This window comes from Triticum urartu, chromosome 4 (assembly GCF_003073215.2).
Source record: "Triticum urartu cultivar G1812 chromosome 4, Tu2.1, whole genome shotgun sequence".
NCBI classification, from domain to species: Eukaryota; Viridiplantae; Streptophyta; class Magnoliopsida; order Poales; family Poaceae; genus Triticum; species Triticum urartu.
The window spans coordinates 9,049,357-9,071,133 of record NC_053025.1 but is presented as its reverse complement, the minus strand read 5'-3'; the positions used below and the strand labels follow the sequence as shown (position 1 = coordinate 9,071,133).

The following is a 21,777-nucleotide window of genomic DNA, read 5'->3' as shown; positions in this document are numbered from 1 at the left end:
GAGGATTCGCATCCGACATAATTATCCATGACTGATCCATTGCCTACGAGCTTTTCACATATTGATCTTTGCTTAGTTACTTTTCCGTTGCCACTGTTACAATCACGACAAAAACTACTACTGTTACTTTTGCCACCGTTACTGCTACTTCCATATTACTTGCTACTAAATACTTTGCTGCAGATATTAAGTCTTTTAGGTGCAGTTGAATTGACAACTCAACTGTTAATACTTGAGAATATTCTTTGACTCCCCTTGTGTCGAATCAATAAATTTGGGTTGAATACTCTACCCTCAAAAACTGTTGCGATCCCCTATACTTGTGGGTTATCAAGACTATTTTCTGGCGCCGTTGCCGGGGAGCATAGCTCTATTCTTTGAGTCACTTGGGATTTATATCTGTTGATCACTATGAGGAACTTGAAAGGTGAAAGAACCAAGATTTTCCCCTCAACTACGAGGGGAGGTAAGGAACTGCCATCTAGCTCTGCACTTGATTCACCTTCTATTTTGAGTAAACTTGCGACACCTACTCCTGCTATTTATTCTTATATGTCGCATGTTATTGATGATGCCACTTCTGCTATGCATGATGCTTATGATGAAACTACGTACTTCTATGCTTGATAATACTGTGCCATTAGGTGAATTTTTTGATGAACAACTTTCTAGGGTTAGAGAGAATGAAATTATTGAAACTGATAATATTGATGAAAGTGATGATGAAGATTCTCCCCCTAGATACGAATTGCCTGATGTGCCTGAGGGTTATGTTATGGATGAAGAAACTGCTAGAGTTCTTTTAGCTTGCAAAGATAGATATGATCTTAAGAAACTATTAGCTAAGCTGAAAGAAAAATCTTTGAATTCTAGAATGAAATATGACCCTGCTTTTGCTACTTCACCTATCTGTATTTTTGATAAGGATTATGATTTCTCTATCGATCCTGAGATAATTACTTTAGTTGAATCTGATCCTTTTTATGGCTATGAATCTGAAACTGTTGTGGCACATCTTACTAAATTGAATGATATAGCCACCCTATTAACTAATGAGGAAAAAATCGTTACTACTATATCCTTAAGTTATTTCCGTTCTCATTAAAGGGTGATGCTAAAATATGGTTTAATTCTCTTGATCCTGGTTGTGTGCGTAGTCCCTAGGATATGATTTATTACTTCTCTGCTAAATATTTCCCCGCTCATAAGAAACAAGCTGCCTTAAGGGAAATATATAATTTTGTCCAAATTGAAGAAGAGAGTCTCCCACAAGCTTGGGGGAGGCTTCTTCGATTACTTAATGCTTTGCCTGATCATCCTCTCAAGAAAAATGAAATACTTGATATCTTTTATAATGGACTAACTGATGCTTTCAGAGACCACCTGGATAGTTCTGCTGGTTGTGTTTTCAGGGAAAGAACCGTTGATCAAGATGAATTGCTATTGAATAATATGTTGAGTATGATAATGATTGGACACTTCCTGAACCAACTCCTAAGCCAACTCCGAAGAAAAGGGGTATTCTATTTCTTAGTCCCGAAGATATACAAGAGGCAAAGAAATCTATGAAAGAAAATGGTATTAAAGCTGAAGATGTTAAGAATTTACCACCTATTGAAGAAATACATGGTCTTGATAACCCGACACAGGTAGTAAAGGTAAATTCTCTCTATAGATTTAATAAGGTTGAAATCCCATCTACTAAGTTTGCTAGCCAATGCTTGGATGAGTTTGTAATTGTATTGTTAAACAAGAAGACTTCAATGGTTATGTTGGTAGACAATTGAAACGTAACGGTTATATGATTGAACACTTGAGTGATTATATGTCTAGAGTTAAAGGTGAACTTAAACTTATTAGTAAACATGCTTCTATGGTTACCACTCAAGTAGAATAAGTGCTTAAAGCACAAGATGATTTGCTCAATGAATTAAATAATAAGAAAAATGATAATACTGTTAGAGTTGTGACTAAAGGGGGTAAAATGACTCAGGAACCTTTGTATCCTAAGGGCCACCCTAAGAGAGTTGAGCAAGATTCTCAGAGAACTAATATTGATGCACCTAGTCCTTCTAAGAGGAAGAAAAAGAAAAATGATAGGACTTTGCATGCTTCTAGTGAACCTGTTGTTGACACACCTGAGAATCCCAATGATATTTCTATTTCTGATGTTGAAACACAATCTGGTAATGAACATGAACCTAGTGATAATATTAATGACGATGTTCATGTTGATGCTCAACCTATCAATAACAATGATGTAGAGATTGAACCTGCTGTTGATCTTGATAACCCACAATCAAAGAATCAACGTTATGATAAGAGAGATTTTGTTGCTAGGAAGCACGGTAAACAATGAGAACCATGGGTTCAGAAACCCATGCCTTTTCCTCCTAAACCATCCAAGAAAAGAGATGATGAGGATTTTGAGCGCTTTGCTGAAATGATTAGACCTATCTTTTTGCGTATGCGTTTGATTGATATGCTTAAAATGAATCCTTATGCTAAGTATATGAAAGATATTGTTACAAATAAAAGAAAGATACCGAAAGATGAAATTTCCACCATGCTTGCAAATTATACTTTTAAAGGTGGAATACCTAAGAAACTAGGAGATCTAGGAGTACCAGCTATACCATGCTCCATTAAAAGAAACTATATTAAAACTGCTCTATGTGATCTTGGAGTTGGTGTTAGTGTTATGCCTCTCTCTTTATATCGTAGACTTGATTTGAATAAGTTGACACCTACTGAAATATCTTTGCAAATGGCTGATAAATCAACTGCTATACTTGTCGGTATTTGTGAGGATGTGCCTGTTGTGGTTGCAAACGTTACTATTTTAACGGACTTTGTTATTCTTGATATCCCCGAGGATGATAATATGTTTATTATTCTTGGTAGACCCTTTTTGAATACTGCAGGGGTTGTTATTGATTGCAACAAAGGCAATGTCACTTTTCATGTTAATGGTAATGAGCATACAGTACACTTTCCGAGGAAACAACCTCTAGTCCACAGTATCAATTCTATTGAAAAAATTTCAACGATCACTATTGGAGGTTTTGAATTCCCTCTTCCTACTGTCAAGAAAAAATATGATATTTTTATTGTTGGGGACATGCATATCCCCGTTGAGGTAACTTAGTGTTATTCAAAAATTCTCCGGTTTCATGTTATTCAGAAAGAGTTTGTTAACAAGACTTGATCAACCTTGTTAGTGGATTCCTTTTGATGAGCATGAGATGGATGAAGTCACAAAGCACAACTCCCTGTACCCTCCTTTTACTTTCTGCAATTTAGATTAAATAAATCAAAAATGGTAATTTTTTGTCTGTTTTCTGAATTATCCTTGTAATAAAAAAATACCCCGAAAATAAAAGTTCTCCAAATGTCCTGAAAATGAAATATAATTTTTTGTAGAATATTTAAGAATTGTTGGCACTGAAAACACACCAGGGGGCCACACCACCTGGCCACGACGGTCCAGGGTGCGCCCACCCCCCTGGGGCGCGCCCCCCTACCTCGTGGACCCCACGTGGGGCCCCTCCACTTATTCCAGCACCCACACACTTCGTCTTCCTTCAGAAAAAATCATCCCACAACTCAAACCCGTGTTCTAGCTCATCTTGCTGTCATTTTCGATCTCCTTGCTCAAAGCTCCATTCACAAAACTGCTTTGGGGGATTGTTCTTCGGTATGTGACTCCTCCAATGGTCCAATTAGTTTTTGTTCTAGTTCTTTATTTATTGCAAATTTTTGCTGCTTAGGTGACCATGTTCTTGAGCTTGCATGTCAAATTTATGTGGTCAAAAGTAGTTTTAATGCATGATATGGCCTCTAGGCACTTGTAGGAGTAGTTGTTATCAATCTTGTTGAGTTTGATTCACTTTTATTTTGAGTCACTAAAAATTTCAGAAATTTTTCAGAGGAAGAAAAATGTTTAGGAAAATGTACCAAGGTGGTTCCTCCAGGAAGCAAGAACCAAGACTTGCGATACGTGAGCAGGACGATGAACCACCAAGGGAATCTCAAGTGCGGCCTTGTGAATCGCGGTAAGAGGAGTTTATGGTGCAGGCATCAAGGATGAATTTGACGCGTATGTGCGTAACGCTGATCTTGAGGGCTTCATGTCAGATAAATGTTGGCAATACCGCTACCTAACTGATTCCCTTGTGAGAAGGTTTAAATTTACATCCTCGCGCAATTCTCACATTGTTTTATTTGATCTTTATGATAAATCATATACCATGGACCTAGAAGATTTTAATACTGCTTGTAAACTCCCGCACTGGGGCAATGTTAGTGAACCTCGCAAATCTGAATATAAAGACTTTCTTGCTAGTATCACTGTGGGGGAATCTAGGGAAATCACACAAGCTACCATAGGGAGCATTCATTTCCCTTCCATACATTATTTTGCTCTCTCTTCATTGGTAGATGCATTAACGGTAAAGATGAGGCTTTTCACATGTGCGTTCCAGATGTTAGTGTCCTCAAGAGTGCGGTATTAGGTGATAAACAATATAACTTGGGGACCATTGTTGCACGAAGGTTGCATCACAACAGTGTAAGTGGAGATTTGTTTGGTGGGATTTATGCAACTCGTATAGCTAATTATCTTAATATACCCATACATGGAAATGATATAGAGTTACCTCCTGCTTACCTAGATTATAATACCATGGTTCGCCATCAGTTTGTTGAGAGGAATGAACAATTCCTCCAGTACCGGCTAATCTTTGACAGACGGCGCACCATCCATGTTGCCCTCCCTGCTCCTACTTTCTTTGACTTTCAGGCAAAAAGGAGATATGTTATAACCAGGGAGGAAGCAAACGAATATGAGAGGAGGACGGAGGCAGCCCGCCTCCAAGCTGTAGCTCGTCAGGCAGTAGCTGCTGCATCTCAGTATGACCCCAGCTACAACTTTGGATATCCACCAGGTCAGCAATGGCCATAGACCAACTTAGGCCAAAAGCCTAAGCTTGGGGGAGTACGTATTTCTCACCGGCATTACATTCATGTTCACACGCTCATTCTAGTTGTCGGTGCTCATACTTTTTCATTGTACTATCCATGCTAGTTTATTTTCTTTTCCAGCATTCTTCTTGTGTGTTTGAAAAACCTTAATAAAAACCAAAAAAAAATAGTTGTAGCTTTTAGCTAGTTTACTTTCCATGCTTGTAGTAGTAGTAATTAAAAAAACCCAAAAAGATTTCTCGTTCTTCTTTTGCTTGTTGGGAGCTCTCCCGTGTAAATAGTTTTATTTATTTTCTTTGGGGGTCGAGAGGAGAAAACCATGATGAAAATGTTGAGTGACTCTCATATGCATTATTGTTGATCTAACCAGAAGCCCATATTACCTTGTCTTCTTCCTTGTATTAAATGCTTGCAGATTCTAGCTTAGTCCAATGCACGTGCACTATTATTATTATCCACACCGTTCAATCGTGCAAGTGAAAGGCAATAATGACGATATATGATGGATCGATTGAGATGAGAGAAGCTGGTATGAACTCGACCTATCTTATTTTTGTAAATATGATTAGTTCATCGTTCCTGATTCAGCCTATTATGAATGAAACATGTTTGCAATGAAAATTAGAGATTATAGTTGCTCATGCCATGCTTAATTAGTTAGGAGTTTATAATGGTTGACCTTGTATGCCAACATGCTATTAAAATAGTTGTGATGTGGTATGATAGGGTGGTATCCTCCTTTGAACGATTCGAGTGGCTTGACTTGGCACATGTTCACGCATGTAGTTGAAACAAAATCAACATAGCCTCCATGATATTTATGTTCATGGTGAATTATATCCCGCTCATGCTTGCACTCGGTGTTGATTAATTTTAATGCATGTTCATGACTTTTGTCGCTCTCTAGTTGGTCGCTTCCCAGTCTTTATTCTAGCCTTCACTTGTACTAAGCGGGAATACTGCTTGTGCATCCACTTCCATAAACCCCAAAGTTATTCCATATGAGTCCACCATACCTTCCTATAAGCGGTATTGCTACCTCTTGAGCATGCATTGGTTTTTCCCTTGAAGAGGAAAGGGTGATGCAGCAAAGTAGTGTAAGTATTTCCCTCACTTTTTGAGAACCAAGGTATCAATCCAGTAGGAGACTACACGCAAATCGCCTAGAACCTGCACAAACAATCAAGAACCTTGCAACCAACGCGATAAAGGGGTTGTCAATCCCTTCACGGCCACTTGCAAAAGTGAGATATGATAAAGATAATAAGATAAATATTTTTGGTATTTTTGTTGTATAGATTGAAAAGTAAAGATTGCAAAATAAATAGTAAACTAGAATTAGATCGGAAACTTATATGATGTAAAGTAGACCCGGGGGCCATAGGTTTCACTAGTGGCTTCTCTCAAGATAGCATATATTACGGTGGGTGAACAAATTATTGTCGAGGAATTGATAGAAAAGCGCATAGTTATGAGAATATCTAGGCATGATCATGAACATAGGCATCACGTCCGTGTCAAAGTAGACCGAAACGATTCTCCATCACTACTATTACTCCACACATCGACCGCTATCCAGCATGCATCTAGAGTATTAAGTTCATAAGAACAGAGTAACGCATTAGGCAGGATGACATGATGTAGAGGGATAAACTCAAGCAATATGATATAAACCCCATCTTTTTATCCTCGATGGCAACAATACAATACGTGTCGGTTCCCTTTCTGTCACTGGGATCGAGCACCGCAAGATTGAACCCAAAGCTAAGCACTTCTCCCATTGCAAGAAAGATCAATCTAGTAGGCCAAACTAAACTGATAATTTGAAGAGACTTGCAAAGATATCTAATCATGCATATAAGAATTCAGAGAAGAATCAAATATTGTTCATAGATAAACTTGATCATAAACCCACAATTCACCGGATCTCGGCAAACACACCGCAAAAAGTATTACATCGAATAGATCTCCAAGAACATCGAGGAGAACTTTGTATTGAGAACCAAAGAGAGAGAGGAATCCATCTAGCTAATAACTATGGACCCGAAGGTTTGTGGTAAACTACTCACACATCATCGGAGAGGCTATGGTGTTGATGTAGAAGCCCTCCGTGATCAAATCCCCCTCCGATAGATCGCCAGAAAAGGCCCCAACATGGGAGCTACAAGGGGCCCATGAGGGTGGGGGGCGCGTCCTCCTGCCTCGTGGCCGCCTCATTGCATCTCTGACTTCCACTCCAAGTCTCCTCGATTGCGTTTGTTCCAAAAAAGATCCTCGTGAAGGTTTCGTACCGTTTGGATTCTGTTCGATATTCCTTTTCTGCGAAACACTGAAATAGGCAAAAAACAGCAATTTGCACTGGGCCTTCGGTTAATATGTTAGTCCCAAAAATAATATAAAAGAGTATATTAAAGCCCATTAAACATCTAAAACAGATAATATAACATCACAGAACAATCAAAAATTATAGATACGTTGGAGACGTATCAGGTATCTACCTGCCATTCCAAGTAAAATTTTATGTGCCAAACTCTAAACCTTCAAATGAAATTATGTTCTGTATGCTCGAATAGCTCATGTATCAACTAGGGTTGTCTATATATTCCATGCTAGGTGGGTTATTCTCAAGATGAGTGGACTCTGCTCATCATTCACGAGAAAATGGCTGGTAACCGAGATGCCCAGTCCCATGCTCAAATCAAAATAATTGCAAACAAAACTCCCCTAGGATTGTTGTTAGTTGGAGGCACCCGTTGTTTCGGACAAGCCATGGATTGATGTTTGTTGGTGGTGGGGGAGTATAAACTTTACCATTCTGTTTGAGAAGCGCCTATAATGTGTGTAGCATGGAAGATATCGAGATCTCTTAGTTGTTATGTTGACAATGAAAGTATACCTCTCAAAATATTATTCATCTCTATTTCAAAACTTGAGCTCTGGCACCTTTGCAAATCCCTGCTTCCCTCTGCGAAGGGCCTATCTATTTACTTTTATGTTGAGTCATCATCCTCTTATTAAAAAGCACCAGTTAGAGAGCACCGTTGTCATTCGCATGCATTACTATTAATTTACATTGAGTATGACCGTGACTGGATCTCTTTTACCATGAATTACAATGTCTAGTCAGTCCTTGATCTTCAGGGGTGCTCCGCATTTATGTTTTGCGGTCTCAGAAAGGGCTAGCGAGATACCATCTTGTTATATCATATTATGATTGTTTTGAGAAAGTGTTGTCATCCGAGATTTATTATTATTTCTCGCTAGTTGATTATGCCATTGATATGAGTAAACATGAGACCCAAATGTTATTGTGAATATGGTTGGTTCATAATCTTTCCTGAAAACTTGAATGCCGACTTTACATATTTACAACAATAAGATCAAACAGAGTTTGTAAAAGTTTCTCTTTATCACTTTCAGTTTGTCAACTAAATTGCTAGAGGACAAGCAAAGGTTTAAGCTTGGGGGAGTTGATACGTCTCCATCGTATCTATTTTTTCAAACACTTTTGACCTTGTTTTGGACTCTAACTTGCATGATTTGAATGGAACTAACCCGGACTGACGTTGTTTTCAGCAGAATTGCCATGGTATTATTTTTGTGCAGAAATAAAAGTTCTCGGAATGACCCAAAAATCAACGAGACATGTTTTGGAATAAATAAAAAATATTGGCGAAAGAATCAACACCAGGGGGGCACACCCTGTCCACAAGGGTGCAGGGCGCGCCCCCTGCCTCGTGGCCCCCCTGAGGCTCCACCGACGTCAAATCCAACTCTATATATTCACGTTCGGGGAGAAAAAACCAGGGAGAAGGATTCGTCGCGTTTTATGATACGGAGCCGCCGCCAAGCCCTAATCTCTCTCGGGAGGGCTGATCTGGAGTCCGTTTGGGGCTCCGGAGAGGGGAATCCGTCGCCATCGTCATCATCAACCTTCATCCATCACCAATTTCATGATGCTCACCGCCGTGTGTGAGTAATTCCATCGTAGGCTTGCTGGAGGGTGATGGGTTGGATGAGATTTACCATGTAATCGAGTTAGTTTTGTTAGGGTTTGATCCCTAGTATCCATTATGTTCTAAGATTGATGTTGTTATGACTTTGCTATGCTTAACGCTTGTCACTAGGGCCCAAGTGCCATGATTTCAGATCTGAACCTATTATGTTTTCATGAATATATGTGAGTTCTTGATCCTATTTTGCAAGTCAATAGTCACCTACTATGTGTTATGATCCGGTAACCCCGAAGTGACAATAATCGGGACCACTCCTGGTGATGACCATAGTTTGAGGAGTTCATGTATTCACTAAGTGTTAATGCTTTGTTCCGGTACTCTATTAAAAGGAGGCCTTAATATCCCTTAGTTTCCAATAGGACCCGCTGCCACGGGAGGGCAGGACAAAAGATGTCATGCAAGTTCTTTTCCATGAGCACGTATGATTATATTTGGAATAAATGCCTACATTACATTGAGGAACTGGAGCTAGTTTTGTGTCACCCTATGTTATAACTGTTGCATGAGGAATCGCATCCGACATAATTATCCATCACTGATCCATTGCCTATGAGCTTTTCACATATTGATCTTTGCTTAGTTACTTTTCCGTTGCTAATGTTACAGTCACTACAAAAACTACTACTGCTACTTTTGCCACCGTTACCGCTACTTCCATATTACTTGCTACTAAATACTTTGCTACAGATATTAAGTCTTTCAGGTGCGGTTGAATTGACAACTCAACTGTTAATACTTGAGAATATTCTTTGGCTCCCCTTGTGTCGACTCAATAAATTTGGGTTGAATACTCTACCCTCGAAAACTGTTGCGATCCCCTATACTTGTGGGTTATCAAGGCTCACTAGGGACACGATGTTTGTTTATGTATTCACACATGTATTTAGGTTTCCGATAAATACAACTCTAGCATGAATAATAAACCTTTATCATGAATAAGGAAATATAAAATAACAACTTTATTATTGCCTCTAGGGCATATTTCCTTCAATAAGTAGATGATGGGTTGCTAGAGTGATAGAAGTTAACCCCTAGTTTATGCGTTGCTTCGTAAGAGGCTGATTTGGATCCATATGTTTCATGCTATGGTTAGATTTATCTTAATTCTTCTTTCGTAGTTGCGGATGCTTGCGAGATTGGTTAATCATATGTGGGAGGCTTGTCCAAGGAAGGACAACACCCAAGCACCGGTCCACCCACATATCAAATTATCAAAATAACGAACACGAATAATATGAGCATGATAAAAACTAGCTTGACAACAATTCCCATGTGTCCTCGGGAGCACTTTGCTTTATATAAGAGTTCGTCCAGGCTTATCCTTTGCTACAAAAAGGATTGGACCACCTTGCCACACCTTGTTTACTTTTATTACTTGTTACCCGTTACGAATTATCTTATCACACAACTATCTGTTACCGATAATTTCAGTGCTTGCAGAGAATACCTTGCTGAAAACCGCTTGCCATTTCCTTCTGCTCCTCGTTGGGTTTGACACTCTTACTTATCGAAAGGACTATGATAGATCTCATATATTTGTGGGTCATCAATGGACAATATTGATGAAGTCATCGATAAACGTTTGGCTGCTTTGAAGGCCATAAAGAGAGATAAGTTGAGGGAGGCAAGAGCTTACAATAAGAAGGTCAAGTTGAAGACTTTTCAAGTTGGCGATCTCGTGTCGAAGGTGATTCTACCAATTGGTTCGAAAGACAGAAAATTCGGGAAGTTGTCTCCAAGTTGGGAAGGTCCTTTTAGGATTACAAGAGTAGTTCCTGAAAACTCATATTTGGAGGAATTTGTACAAGGGATATTGTTACCTCGAGCTCTCAATGAAAAATATTTAAAGAAGTACCACCCAAGTGTGTGTGGCAAGAAGCCTAGATAGGCAACGACCGATAAATAACTATTGCCCTTAGCATAAACATGGCCGATATATACTTATTGTCATATAAATGACCGATGGAGTATTGACATTATCCTTAGAACAAGCTTGGTACAAGTTATTTTTCGGCACGCTAGCTATGCCAAAAAACAGGGGGGCATGTGTTGACGCTCAAAAGTGACACAGTCATAAAAGTAGCTTAGGCTATATAAAGATTAATTCAAACTTAGGATTGGAGTTCACTCCGGATGGATCTCTTTAAGAAGATCGAGATGGATATGAAGATGGTCTAAAACGGAGCTTGGATGCAATAGTTATGACAAGTTCAGAGATGCTTATGTTGACACCAGATTAAAGAATGGCATTAAAATCAATTAAGATGGCCTCTAATGGAAAATGTTCAACACTAAAGTTGTGCGTCTCGTCGAAACGGTTGATTTTGATATAAAAATCATCTTAATCCGAGGTCGTATGCAACCTGTGAAGGCAAAATAAGGTCAGAAACTGAAGCTACAGAGTCATTTCAGACCGACCGAGTTGATTTGATCGGTGAGACCGAGTTGGCCCGAAAAATTACCAGAGAGTTGGCAACGTTCACTTGGTGGGATCGAAGCAAACCAATCGGTGAGATCAAGTTAATCCGGTAAATTACAGAAGGATACAGAGAGTTGACATCGTTCGCTCGGTGGGACCGAAGCAAACCACTCGGTGGCTCTAAGTTGATCCGGAAAATTGCCAAAGATTCCTGTTCGAGTTAGGTAAGTGATTACAGAAAGTCCAGCCACCTCATAAATAGATGAAAGGTGACGGCCGATTGAACAACACACAATCAAAAAACACATCTACTACTTTTTCATCTATGTTTTGTCCCTCCCCCGTTTTTGCTTCCTCGTTCTGGGCCGTTCTTTGTGTTGCAGAGCTGTGAATCCCGAGACTCTAGGGACGGCTTGACCGACCTAGGGTAGCCCATAGCCGCCGCACTCCCCGAGGAGGTCCCTCCCGGGAGTGTGGGGTTCCGGGTCCTCAAAAATTCTCTCCGGTTGTCTTGCGAATCGCGTTTCCGGTGAGACTCCTTCGACGTCGAGGGTACACGGTGATGTGTTCGTGTGCGAACAACTGGCTCACAGTAATGCATCGCGCGGCATGCCAGATCTGGATGTCGTCCATAATGAGGTCGAGGACGCACTGGACGTCGGCGGTGGTTTGGTCAAAGATCCTACCTAAAAATGTGATGCATAAAAAAACCAAAAATTGTCTGTGAAACTAAAAGATACTACTTTGAAAGAAAGCGCGGTGTTGATCCAATTTCATTTTTTTTTGCCATGAGCTCTTCGGATGTCATTTGACCATGAAAATTTGCACGCCAGCTCATCCGAGCATCTTGGATTTTTTATCTAGTTTTTTTAAACAATTTTTTTGAGTTGAAACAATTTTTTTAGACAAACAATTTTTTTTTGAGAAACAACAATATTTTTGTTATCTACTGGAATCGCCATAATCTACCCAGCCCATTTACATCGGGCCTCTAGTTAACGGGCTAGCTGCTTGAAACGACGCAGTGCTTGGATTCGCATTCGCTTCACAAACCCTCAGAAAAAAAGCAGTTCAAAAAAAAAGGAAGAAAAAAAAACACAAACCCCAGAGCCAGAGCCAGATCCAGCGGAAACCCAACCCAAACCAAGCTCCGGCGCGGCCATGGATCCCCTGGCCGTGCTCCGGGACTACGCCGCCCGCGGCGACCTGGACAAGATCATCTTCAACGGCGACGACGTGCTCTTCGGCGACGACTACACCTTCCCGGCCAACGTCCCCACCGCCTTCACCTCCAAGCAGTCGGGCCGCCCCTACCCGCTCTCCGCCGCCGTCTTCCTCGCGCAGCACAACGACCTCAAGCACACCGACTTCCTCCAGGCCGCCCGCCTCCGCCGGATCCCGCCCGTCTCCCTCCCGGACCGCAAGACCTTCCTCGACTTCCTCCACTTCGGGGACAGCTCCCTCCCCTCCGCCGAGCCCCTCCTCCCCTCCTCCTTCGCGCAGGACGCCCACCCGCCCCCGCCGCCGCCGCCCCCGGAGGAGGAGGGGGAGGACCCCGACGCCGACGAGGCCTCCACCGCCCACGTCCGCGCCCTCGAGCGGCCCCTCAAGGACCGCAACGCCGTCCTCGACGCCCGCGGCCGCGACTTCCTCGCCATCTACCACGCCGCGCTGCGCCGCGAGGAGGACCGCCTGCGGAACAAGGACGCCGCGCCCTCCGCCACGGGCCGGCACGAGCCATCCGCCACAGCCGCCGCCGCCCTCGCGAACCCCAAGCTTGACAAGTCGCTCGGCGACGGCTTCGTGCCCATCATACTGGTGCCTAGCGCGTCACAGACGCTGATAACAATCTACAACGTGAAGGACTTCCTGGAGGACTTCGTGTTCGTGCCCAGCAACGAGAAGATGCGGGCCATGAAGGGGAGCCCCAAGCCCGAGTGCGTCACCCTGCAGAAGAAGCACGTCCGCGGGGCTGGCGGTCCGGTGGCATTCGAGGTCAGGGACAAGCCGGCCTCGCTCAAGGCCGACGACTGGGCGCGGGTCGTGGCCGTGTTTGTGCTCGGAAAGGAGTGGCAGTTCAAGGACTGGCCCTTCAAGGGTCATGTCGACATCTTCAACAAAGGTTTGCCATTCTAGTTTGTGCTTGCCTGTTTGTATATCTGCGATTTGTTGTGTTAGCATCTCTGAGCTGAGCTTCGTTAGTTTTTGCTCAACAACTGTAGAAATAATCACATCACATCAGTGATTCAAGATTTTCGTACTGAGGTTCATAGGGATCGCTGAATTGTCCCTCAACATTGCAGGATAGGGTTGTTCTGTACCGGGAGTACACTTTGACTACTTACTTTGTTAACCCAATTGGGTTAAAATGATGCTTGTTTTTTGGCATTGACATTGACTGTCGAGCAGGAAATCACTGCTGCTATGACTAACCAAATCATATCCGGCTGCCTGTGCCTTTTATCTCTGTTCCTAGCAAGGTCTCCCACTAACTTGGTCATAAATGGTATTTGTAATGCAACATGGACCATTAGATTGCTCTGTTTTTCTTTTCAGCACAGCAAGTCGATACCATCTGTGGCCTAACATTTTAAACTTTTCTCAGTTATTGGGTTCTTTGTACGCTTTGAAGATGATAGTGTGGATTCAGCAAAAGTGGTCAAGCAGTGGAATGTCAAAATCATATCTGTGAGTGGGAGGAATTTTTCGTGTTCTTTTGGTTAATCAATTTCTATTTTTCTCCCACTTACAGCTGCTTTATTGTGTTACTAACTTATGGTGCAGATAAGCAAGAATAAAAGGCATCAGGACAGACCAGCTGCTCTTGAGGTGTGGGATCGGCTGGATGAATTTGTGCGGGCACGCTCATAGGTGAACCCTCGTGTGTATCTAACCGTGTGATCTTTTAAGCTGTCCCTTCCATTTTGTACTTGATATGGACACCTCGAATTCCTGGTGAATTTAATAACCGGGTGTTTAAGATTGGTTATCATGTGTTTTCTTAAAGTTTAAGTGTCTTTGCAGTAACCTTAGTGATACATGTGTGTTTACTGAAGGTTCAGTTTTGTTCTTTGTGCTATGGACTTATCAAGCATTTGGTGTCCTAGAGTATAGTGTAGGGGTAGTCCTGCAGGCAATTAGGACAAGGCTTCACTTCAAATATGCATGATGATATCAGACTGTGCTATTCAAGTTAATTTTATAACAAGAGAAGCCATCATAGTGTGTAACTTCCTTTACTGTCATGTTTTAATAATTCACACTGGTAGTTTTAGTTGTTGGCTTCTTGCTATTTCTATATTAATTGTTAGAAGAATCCAGAAATGGTATCAAATGCTAGCATATCTTGACATTGTTATTTTGATCGATTTGGGATTCACATATTTCTATATATTGTTTAAATACAATGCTCGAGGATTTGCTAAGTGTAACCTTTTCAGTTCTACAATGCTCATAGTAGGTTTTGCCTTTATGCAAGTTAAACTGTTCCAACTTCTTACTAGAAGTGGGCCTGTAATGTCATCATTGAGCTTACAACAACAACAACAACAACAACAAAGCCTTTAGTCCCAAACAAGTTGGGGTAGGCTAGAGGTGAAACCCATAAGATCTCGCGACCAACTCATGGCTCTGGCACATGGATAGCAAGCTTCCACGCACCCCTGTCCATAGCTAGTTCTTTGGTGACACAATGTCATCATTGAGCTTACATGTACTAATTTTTATGGTCTGTCAGACATATCCCTGATAATGAGATAATGAGTCCGTGGTGGCAACTGGGCTAGGATATGTAGTTGCTCTAGACGATGATGACGCACTTTGCCGCACCGTTCATTTCGGTGATAGAATTATCTTAATTTACAAGATCCGGTCTATAATAGTCACAATGCATACATAGGTTAAATTTGCATGAACCGGTCCATATAGTTGATTTAAACATGTTTGCATATATATGTTTGCAAATCTTTAGCTCGCTGCTCCCAAGACAATTTCAGATAACAGTAACTGATTGGGCTGGAATGTAGCTTCACATGTTAAAACACTTTCGCAAGGAACATCCAAGTGTTGTTTCCTCCTTGCTCAGTGTGATATGCTGCCAGTATCCAAGTAGCGAAGAGCTCTATCGTTACTGGCATTTGGTCATGCCACTTATGCCCACAGCTTGTTTAATTCACTGATCTACTCTCAACAGTATACTCATCCGGAGTACACCCCAACCTCAACTCATATGCTTGATCTAAAGTATCCTAGCCATTCATGATCATCATACTGACAATAATGAAAAGCATGTTAACTCATTTGGGTATGACACACATTCTTCATGCCAATTACTTCATCTAAAACACAATAATTTTCTTCTCAGGGGGGGCCTAAGTGAAGAAACTATACATGCGACTTGCAGCTACCTTGAGCAAATGAAATTGAATTTCTGCTTAAATGAAGGATGAAGGAATGAGAAAAAAAAGGTGAGAACTGAGAGGTGAACATGAGGATATAAGATGATCTCCAAGTTTCAACTTTAGATGTCTATTGCATGAATTCTCCATAAGCTATAGATCCGTCAAACCAAAAGTAGAGTTACCGAATCGATTGTTCAGTTTATACTGTTAACATATTTACTGCAATACCCATGCATCATCTGCAGCAGCTGAACGTATGTGAGCAGATAAGTTTTTACTGTGCATGATAGAACCAAAATCTGCATGAACTCACAGCCGACACAATCTCTCGAATACAGAAAGTTCACAGATTAACTGGCCATCTCCCTGACAGTACCTACAGAAAGTGCACACAGAACGACTAATTTAACTTCATTCTTTGCATCCCAAGAAGATAAGTCCCTGTTAAGGTTTGTACCTAGTTGTAACCCTCATAACCTAACACGTATAGAAACAAAAGCATACAAAATTAGGGGAAACCTAAGCAAACACCAGGGCAACTTGTTACCAAATCATAAATATAAGCAAGCTGAGAAAGCGAGAGTTGTGGTTGTGAGATCTGGGAGGGGATCTCAGGAGGAGATTGATGGAATTGAGAAACAGAGAAAGAATCTACCTTAATATCAATCTCATGCCTAGATTATTAAGGTCACCTTCCTTGCCGATGATATCCTCTCCACCGTCAACAGTAACGCTGTCGCGCATGGCCTCCCATGCTGCAGCAATCAGGAGCAGGCGGAATCCTAAGCATCATCATCAGCGAGGGGGAGAGAGGAGGCTTCCATCGCGGCGAGGGGGGAGATGTCGCCGATGGAGAAAAACAGGAGGGGGGGGGGGGGGGGGGGGGGGGGGGGGGGGGGGGGGGGGGGGGGGGGCACGGCGCTGGGCTGGGTTCGCGCGCGTAGTTACCCTGGCTCAGTGTTGGTTCACTTCACAGGAAATCGCCGAAGTCGTTCTTCAGAGTAGTGGCCCAGTTTACGTTTGGTAGCCGTTTCACGGTAAAAGTGGGGCAGGGGTGGATGACAGAGGTGATCCAGGCCATGCATGTCTGAAATCGGACGGGTGGGACGGCCTAATCGCTGTGGAGAGGCATAGCTCGCTATGTCTTACTGTTTCTTAATAATATCATTTTTCATATCGTATTTGTTAACTGTCAGCTTTCTACCCTGCATTTTGCTTAGGATATACTCCCTCCGTCCCAAAATTCTTGTCTTAGATTAGTCTAGATACGGATGTACTACATCCGTATCTAGACTAATCTAAGACAAGAATTTTGGGACGGAGGGAGTACGTATTAACCTTACATGTTTTGAGTTAGTGTTGGATATTTTTCCTTGGATTTTGAATGAATTTTATCAAGCGTTTTTCATGGCCCTATCCGTTAGTGACATTTTCTTCTCAATTTTGTTTTACAGTCGCTGTTGTGACCGAAATACTCAAATACCATGTTGGGTGATGGAAGTGGACTTATGCTGGTTGAGATGTCGACGAGCAGAACAAGCACCCCTAGATCCCAGCCTCGTATTTCAGGTGCCGGTCGACGGTGGAACGAGATGCCAGGAACCTACCTTCCTTCTGCATTCATGAGGATTTGCATCTTATGTGCATTTCGGTTGCTAAGCTATGATGTAGTCTATCCAATCTGACATATTAACTGTAGACTGGTGACATGGTGCTAGGCTACTTCACCCGCGGCATTGTCGGAGATAAGTGTCGTCATCCTTGTGTGGATATTGGGGAATTATGGCAGGTAGGGGTTATCCACCAAAGGAACATTGTCTGATTCCATTGTTGTAACCCATCAGGATCTGAAACCCTAGAACATTTTGCTTTGCTTCGAACACATGAAGTGTAACATTTTCACTGCAACATGGTGTAACACGGGCGCGGCCTGAATCTACACCGCCTCCTCGTATGGTACATGGATACATTCGCTGGTATTACGGTAATGGCTGCTATGGGGGTTTACACAAACATGGCCGAAACATAGGCAAGAAACACACTGATGAGCACGGTGGCAGCGGCAGAGCTCGGCGCGCCTGCTGCGTGCAGCAGTTCTGGGAGCTTTGATATCCCCTGTGAATCGGTGCTTGGTCCAGCTGCTTGGGGAGCAACCTGTCCTGTCTTCGTGGCAACAGCCGGAGAATCGTCACCTGCTGCCGGTGGAGCTTCAGTCGCACCAGCACTCTCCGGTGTGGTTGCAGGCTCGGCGGGAGTAGCTGCCGGAGGTGCCGCCTCTGGAGCCGTGGCCTTTGCGGTTGGGGTCGCCGAGTCGTCCGTCGAATTGCTCGCGCCAAAGACATCTGCATCATCCCGTTTCCGTCAGTGAAAGCCCTGTCAATGTGTGCTGTATACAGTACTTGGTGAAGAGAAGGAGGAGGTGAGGGGCGCACCGTCGCACGGGTCGGTGGGCAGGTTGCACACGTTGGGGATCATGCCCTGGACCTGGCCGAGGACGAGGCCGAAGGGGCTGGGCGCGAGCTTGGACATGGCGCACAGGCAGGGGCCCTGGGACTGGAAGAAGGCCTGCAGCTGCGAGCAGCACGACGGCAGCGCCGCCGAGCCGACGCCGAAGAGGTAGCCGATGCACGGGGACAGGCTGAGCGGCACCGGCGCGCACGTGGGCATCGTCATCGTCGTCGTCTGCGCCGAGCAACGTGTCGCCGTCGCGACGAGGACGAGGACGGCGACCACCCCGAGCACACGCCGAGCCATCTTGGATAGTTCTTGGTGGAATGGAATGGAATGTACTGTGCTGGATCGGATTGGATTGATTCGACGTGGGGAAGACGATGGAGGCAGCAGGGTTTATACGAGAGACTGTTGGGAAAACAGGGCGACGCGACGGGTGGAAAGCTCGGGAACGGTGGCCGGGTGGATGAGCCGGCCTATCTAACTGCTGCCCGGGCCGGGCTAGTCCAGCCCCGTGGCTTTTCGGGGCTCGCCGGTGAACTGATCGGAGAATGTCACCCGCTGCCGGCGCCCCGTGACTGTGAGAGGTCTATCCTACCGGGCCGCTTTCCTGCAGAATGTGCTTTGATGAGCTCGGCTCGGATGGTTGGTCACCAACCCGATTGCGTCGCATGCTCGCCTGGTGAGCCAAAACAGAGCCTCTCTAGCTAGCTCTAGTACCCAGTGACTTTTTTTTAAAGGAGGATGTACCCGACCTCTGCATCTCGGCGATGTTTATTAATTATTCACAAAGTCCTTACAAGGTAATACATCAGTAAGTGTAAAGCCACCATCTTGACAACACTTGTCGCTATTCCTATCCCCGTGATGAAGGGGTGCCGAATACCCGAGCCTAATACCAAACAGACATTGCATCAACACCTAACATTAAATGCCGGATGTCCCATCCAAGTCACAATACTTGGACTGGGTTACAAACCGGTCCGACGCACTTTCAATAGGCACCACATGCGCACGCTGCAAGGACCGTCACCTCCTTCATCCATCGATTCCATCATCAAATCAGATACTAACGCATCGACCTTGCCAGGCCTCTCTGCCATCGACGCCACCACGACGCCAGACAACGTCGTCCTCCTGCACAAGTCCATCGCCACCCATCGGACGCCGAGTCTCCACTGCGTCACGCCGCCGAGATCCGCCGCCATCGATGTGTAGGATGAAACACCGCCCCACCACCTGCCGACGCCCAACCACTAAGCCGTCCACATGTCCGTCCAACCGATGAATGTCTCTAAAGATGATGGTGACGATGAAGACGTCGCCATCATCCGATCCAGGAGGCCCCTCAACGCCTCCAACGAAGGCTACGACGCCCACGGGTGCCGCCGTCAATGGTAGCCTCCCCCAGATCTGAAGCTTCCTCTGAAAACAATTGAGTGAGGGATGCCCCACCATCGCCTCCAACGAGGAAAACAACACCCACGGACGCCGGTTAAACACAACATGTTTAAAACTAATATTTGCTAAAAGAATCAAGAGAACAAAAATACCTAATATGCATACACATTCTAGGCTCATTCAACATGACTGGCGAGATCACAAAAGATGTCCCTCTCTCTTCCTCTAGAGCCGGTAAGACTTCGATCTCCTCCTCTTATATTTGAATTCTACCCACATCCATCAAATTACGATCAAATTTAGACCAAAGAACCTGTTCAAATCTAGCACGAATGCAGGTGTATCACGGAATCTTTTTTGTTTTGCCTGTAAAAACAACTGAAATTACCAAAATCCCTTTCGAGTAATCATCCTCTGCCCTGGAGTCCTCACCTTTGCTAAGCTTCTGTTTTGTGGCTTGTCGCGCTGATTTGCTTTGTGTGGAACTATACAGAATATAGTTGTTAAAGCACATGACTACGATTCAGGAGCTGCGTGAGACGTTGGAGTTCCAGATGAAATTAATTCCTCTTTACAATTATTTTTTGTTACTTTTGAGGTTTTCTTTTTATTCTTTGTACTGCCATGACATGACAGATGAATAGATCAAAAGTTACGAATCAATCTGTGGTTGGATGGTTAGAGGGACCCTGGTATCCCCAGCCCCCAAGGTTCAAGTCTTGGTTCCGGCGATGTGATTTCGCAAATCTCAAGATGATATGCCGGCTCAGTCCTCGAAGATGCTCGTAGGGGTAGGATGTGCGTGTGTGCGTTGATAGGGGTGGGTGTATGCGCGTATTAATGAGCGCTTGCATCTATACTAATGTTAAAAATAATAAGATCAAAAGTTTTTTCCGGAAAAGCTGGTACTGTATCAAACCACCAAGTGACAACTCTGATGTGCATTGCGGATGATAACCAATAAAAAAGAAGTCACAACGCTGATGCGCACTGGATCAGATCAATGATAAACTGAGTATCTAATCGTGAGATAAGCTCACAGCAAACCCCGGCCGGAATCACACAATGAGATCAGAAAACAGAAGCAGCTACTAGGAACGAGGCAGCCATGGCCAGGACGACGACGGCAGCGGAGGTCCCCTTGCACTCAACGGCAGCCGAATCTACCGTCCCCGGAACCGACTTCACCCCACCACCGGAAGGCGTGCCAGCCGGGTTCGCATCAGCCGGACCGGTCACCGGCGCAGCCGCAGCAGCATCAGTAGGTGTCCCCGACGACGACGGCGCCGCTGCGCCACCAGCCGGAGCAGAGCTCGAGGTCCCTGTCACGGCTGCACACACACACACGCAAACAGAAGTGGTTAGTCACTCTCTCTCATTCCATTTCAGTTTTCCTACGTGTATATCATGTCGCTGCAGGCAGCATGCGCGTACCGGAGCAGGCGTTGGGGGGCAGGTTGCAGGCGGTGGGGAGCAGGCCGCCGACCACGGACCCGAGCTGGGCGGGCACGGCGGACACGGCGGCGCAGAGGCAGGGCGCCTGCGACTGGAACATGGCCTGCATCTGGCTGCAGCACGCGTCGGACGGCGACGAGGAGTTGCCGATGAAGTAGCTCACGCACGGCGACAGCGAGGCCTGCACCGGCGGGCAGCTCGGCACGCTCACGCTTGGCACGGCCGGCGGTTGCTGCTGCTGCTGCTGCTGCGCCGTGGACGTCGCCCATGTGACGGCCATCACGGCGAGCCCCAGGCTCAGCGCGGACGAGATGCCGCCGCTGCTCCGGCGTCGGGCCATCGGTGGGTGGATGATGATCGGAGTGAACCGGGGTTAAGTTCGTGGTGCACTGTGCGTCGTGCCGTGGGCTCGTGGTTCAATTTATAGGTGCTCGGATGCTTTGTTGGACGAGCGACCGGTGGCTCGGTAGCGACGGGCAGATCGACTGCTCTATCTAACGTCCAAAAGTAGCTTGCACTTTGTAGAGTGCTTTTCCACATATGTTACTGTGCTGGTGAGAAAACTCGGATGAACTCGACACTACTTAGTTGGGACGGATGGCTGCATGCATCGACCGATGCAGAGTCTCGGGTTTCTTTCTCCTTTTTTGAA

The 21,777-nt window shown here is 44.4% G+C and overlaps 3 protein-coding genes across 5 annotated transcripts; 1 reads left to right on the top strand and 2 right to left on the bottom strand.

Annotated features, from left to right (window-relative positions):
- Nucleotides 1-12,483: 12,483 nt before the first annotated feature.
- On the top strand, nt 12,484-17,757 carry LOC125550220 (protein CDC73 homolog). Of its 3 annotated transcripts, XR_007301547.1 has the most exons (5): nt 12,484-13,540; nt 14,024-14,106; nt 14,203-14,289; nt 15,782-15,884; nt 17,273-17,757. XR_007301547.1 is itself a non-coding variant. In XM_048713168.1 (4 exons), the coding sequence occupies exons 1-3, from the start codon at nt 12,580-12,582 to the stop codon at nt 14,287-14,289; spliced, it is 1,131 nt and encodes a 376-aa protein (XP_048569125.1). In that variant the 5' UTR covers nt 12,484-12,579; the 3' UTR covers nt 14,290-14,299; nt 17,273-17,757. The 3 variants fall into 3 exon arrangements, 2 of the variants coding, with proteins under 2 accessions (XP_048569125.1, XP_048569124.1); XM_048713168.1 differs by lacking the exon at nt 15,782-15,884 and having other exon boundaries at nt 14,203-14,299; XM_048713167.1 differs by lacking the exon at nt 15,782-15,884 and having other exon boundaries at nt 12,485-13,540.
- LOC125550221 (non-specific lipid transfer protein GPI-anchored 5-like) lies at nt 17,646-18,860 on the bottom strand. Its single transcript, XM_048713169.1, has 2 exons — nt 18,251-18,860; nt 17,646-18,160 (listed from the first exon to the last, which is right to left on the bottom strand). The coding sequence occupies exons 1-2, from the start codon at nt 18,570-18,572 to the stop codon at nt 17,823-17,825; spliced, it is 660 nt and encodes a 219-aa protein (XP_048569126.1). The 5' UTR covers nt 18,573-18,860; the 3' UTR covers nt 17,646-17,822.
- A 1,719-nt stretch (nt 18,861-20,579) lies between these two features.
- On the bottom strand, nt 20,580-21,538 carry LOC125553380 (non-specific lipid transfer protein GPI-anchored 5-like). The gene is made up of 2 exons (XM_048717171.1): nt 21,105-21,538; nt 20,580-21,001 (listed from the first exon to the last, which is right to left on the bottom strand). The coding sequence occupies exons 1-2, from the start codon at nt 21,463-21,465 to the stop codon at nt 20,742-20,744; spliced, it is 621 nt and encodes a 206-aa protein (XP_048573128.1). The 5' UTR covers nt 21,466-21,538; the 3' UTR covers nt 20,580-20,741.
- Between the last annotated feature and the right edge of the window lie 239 nt (nt 21,539-21,777).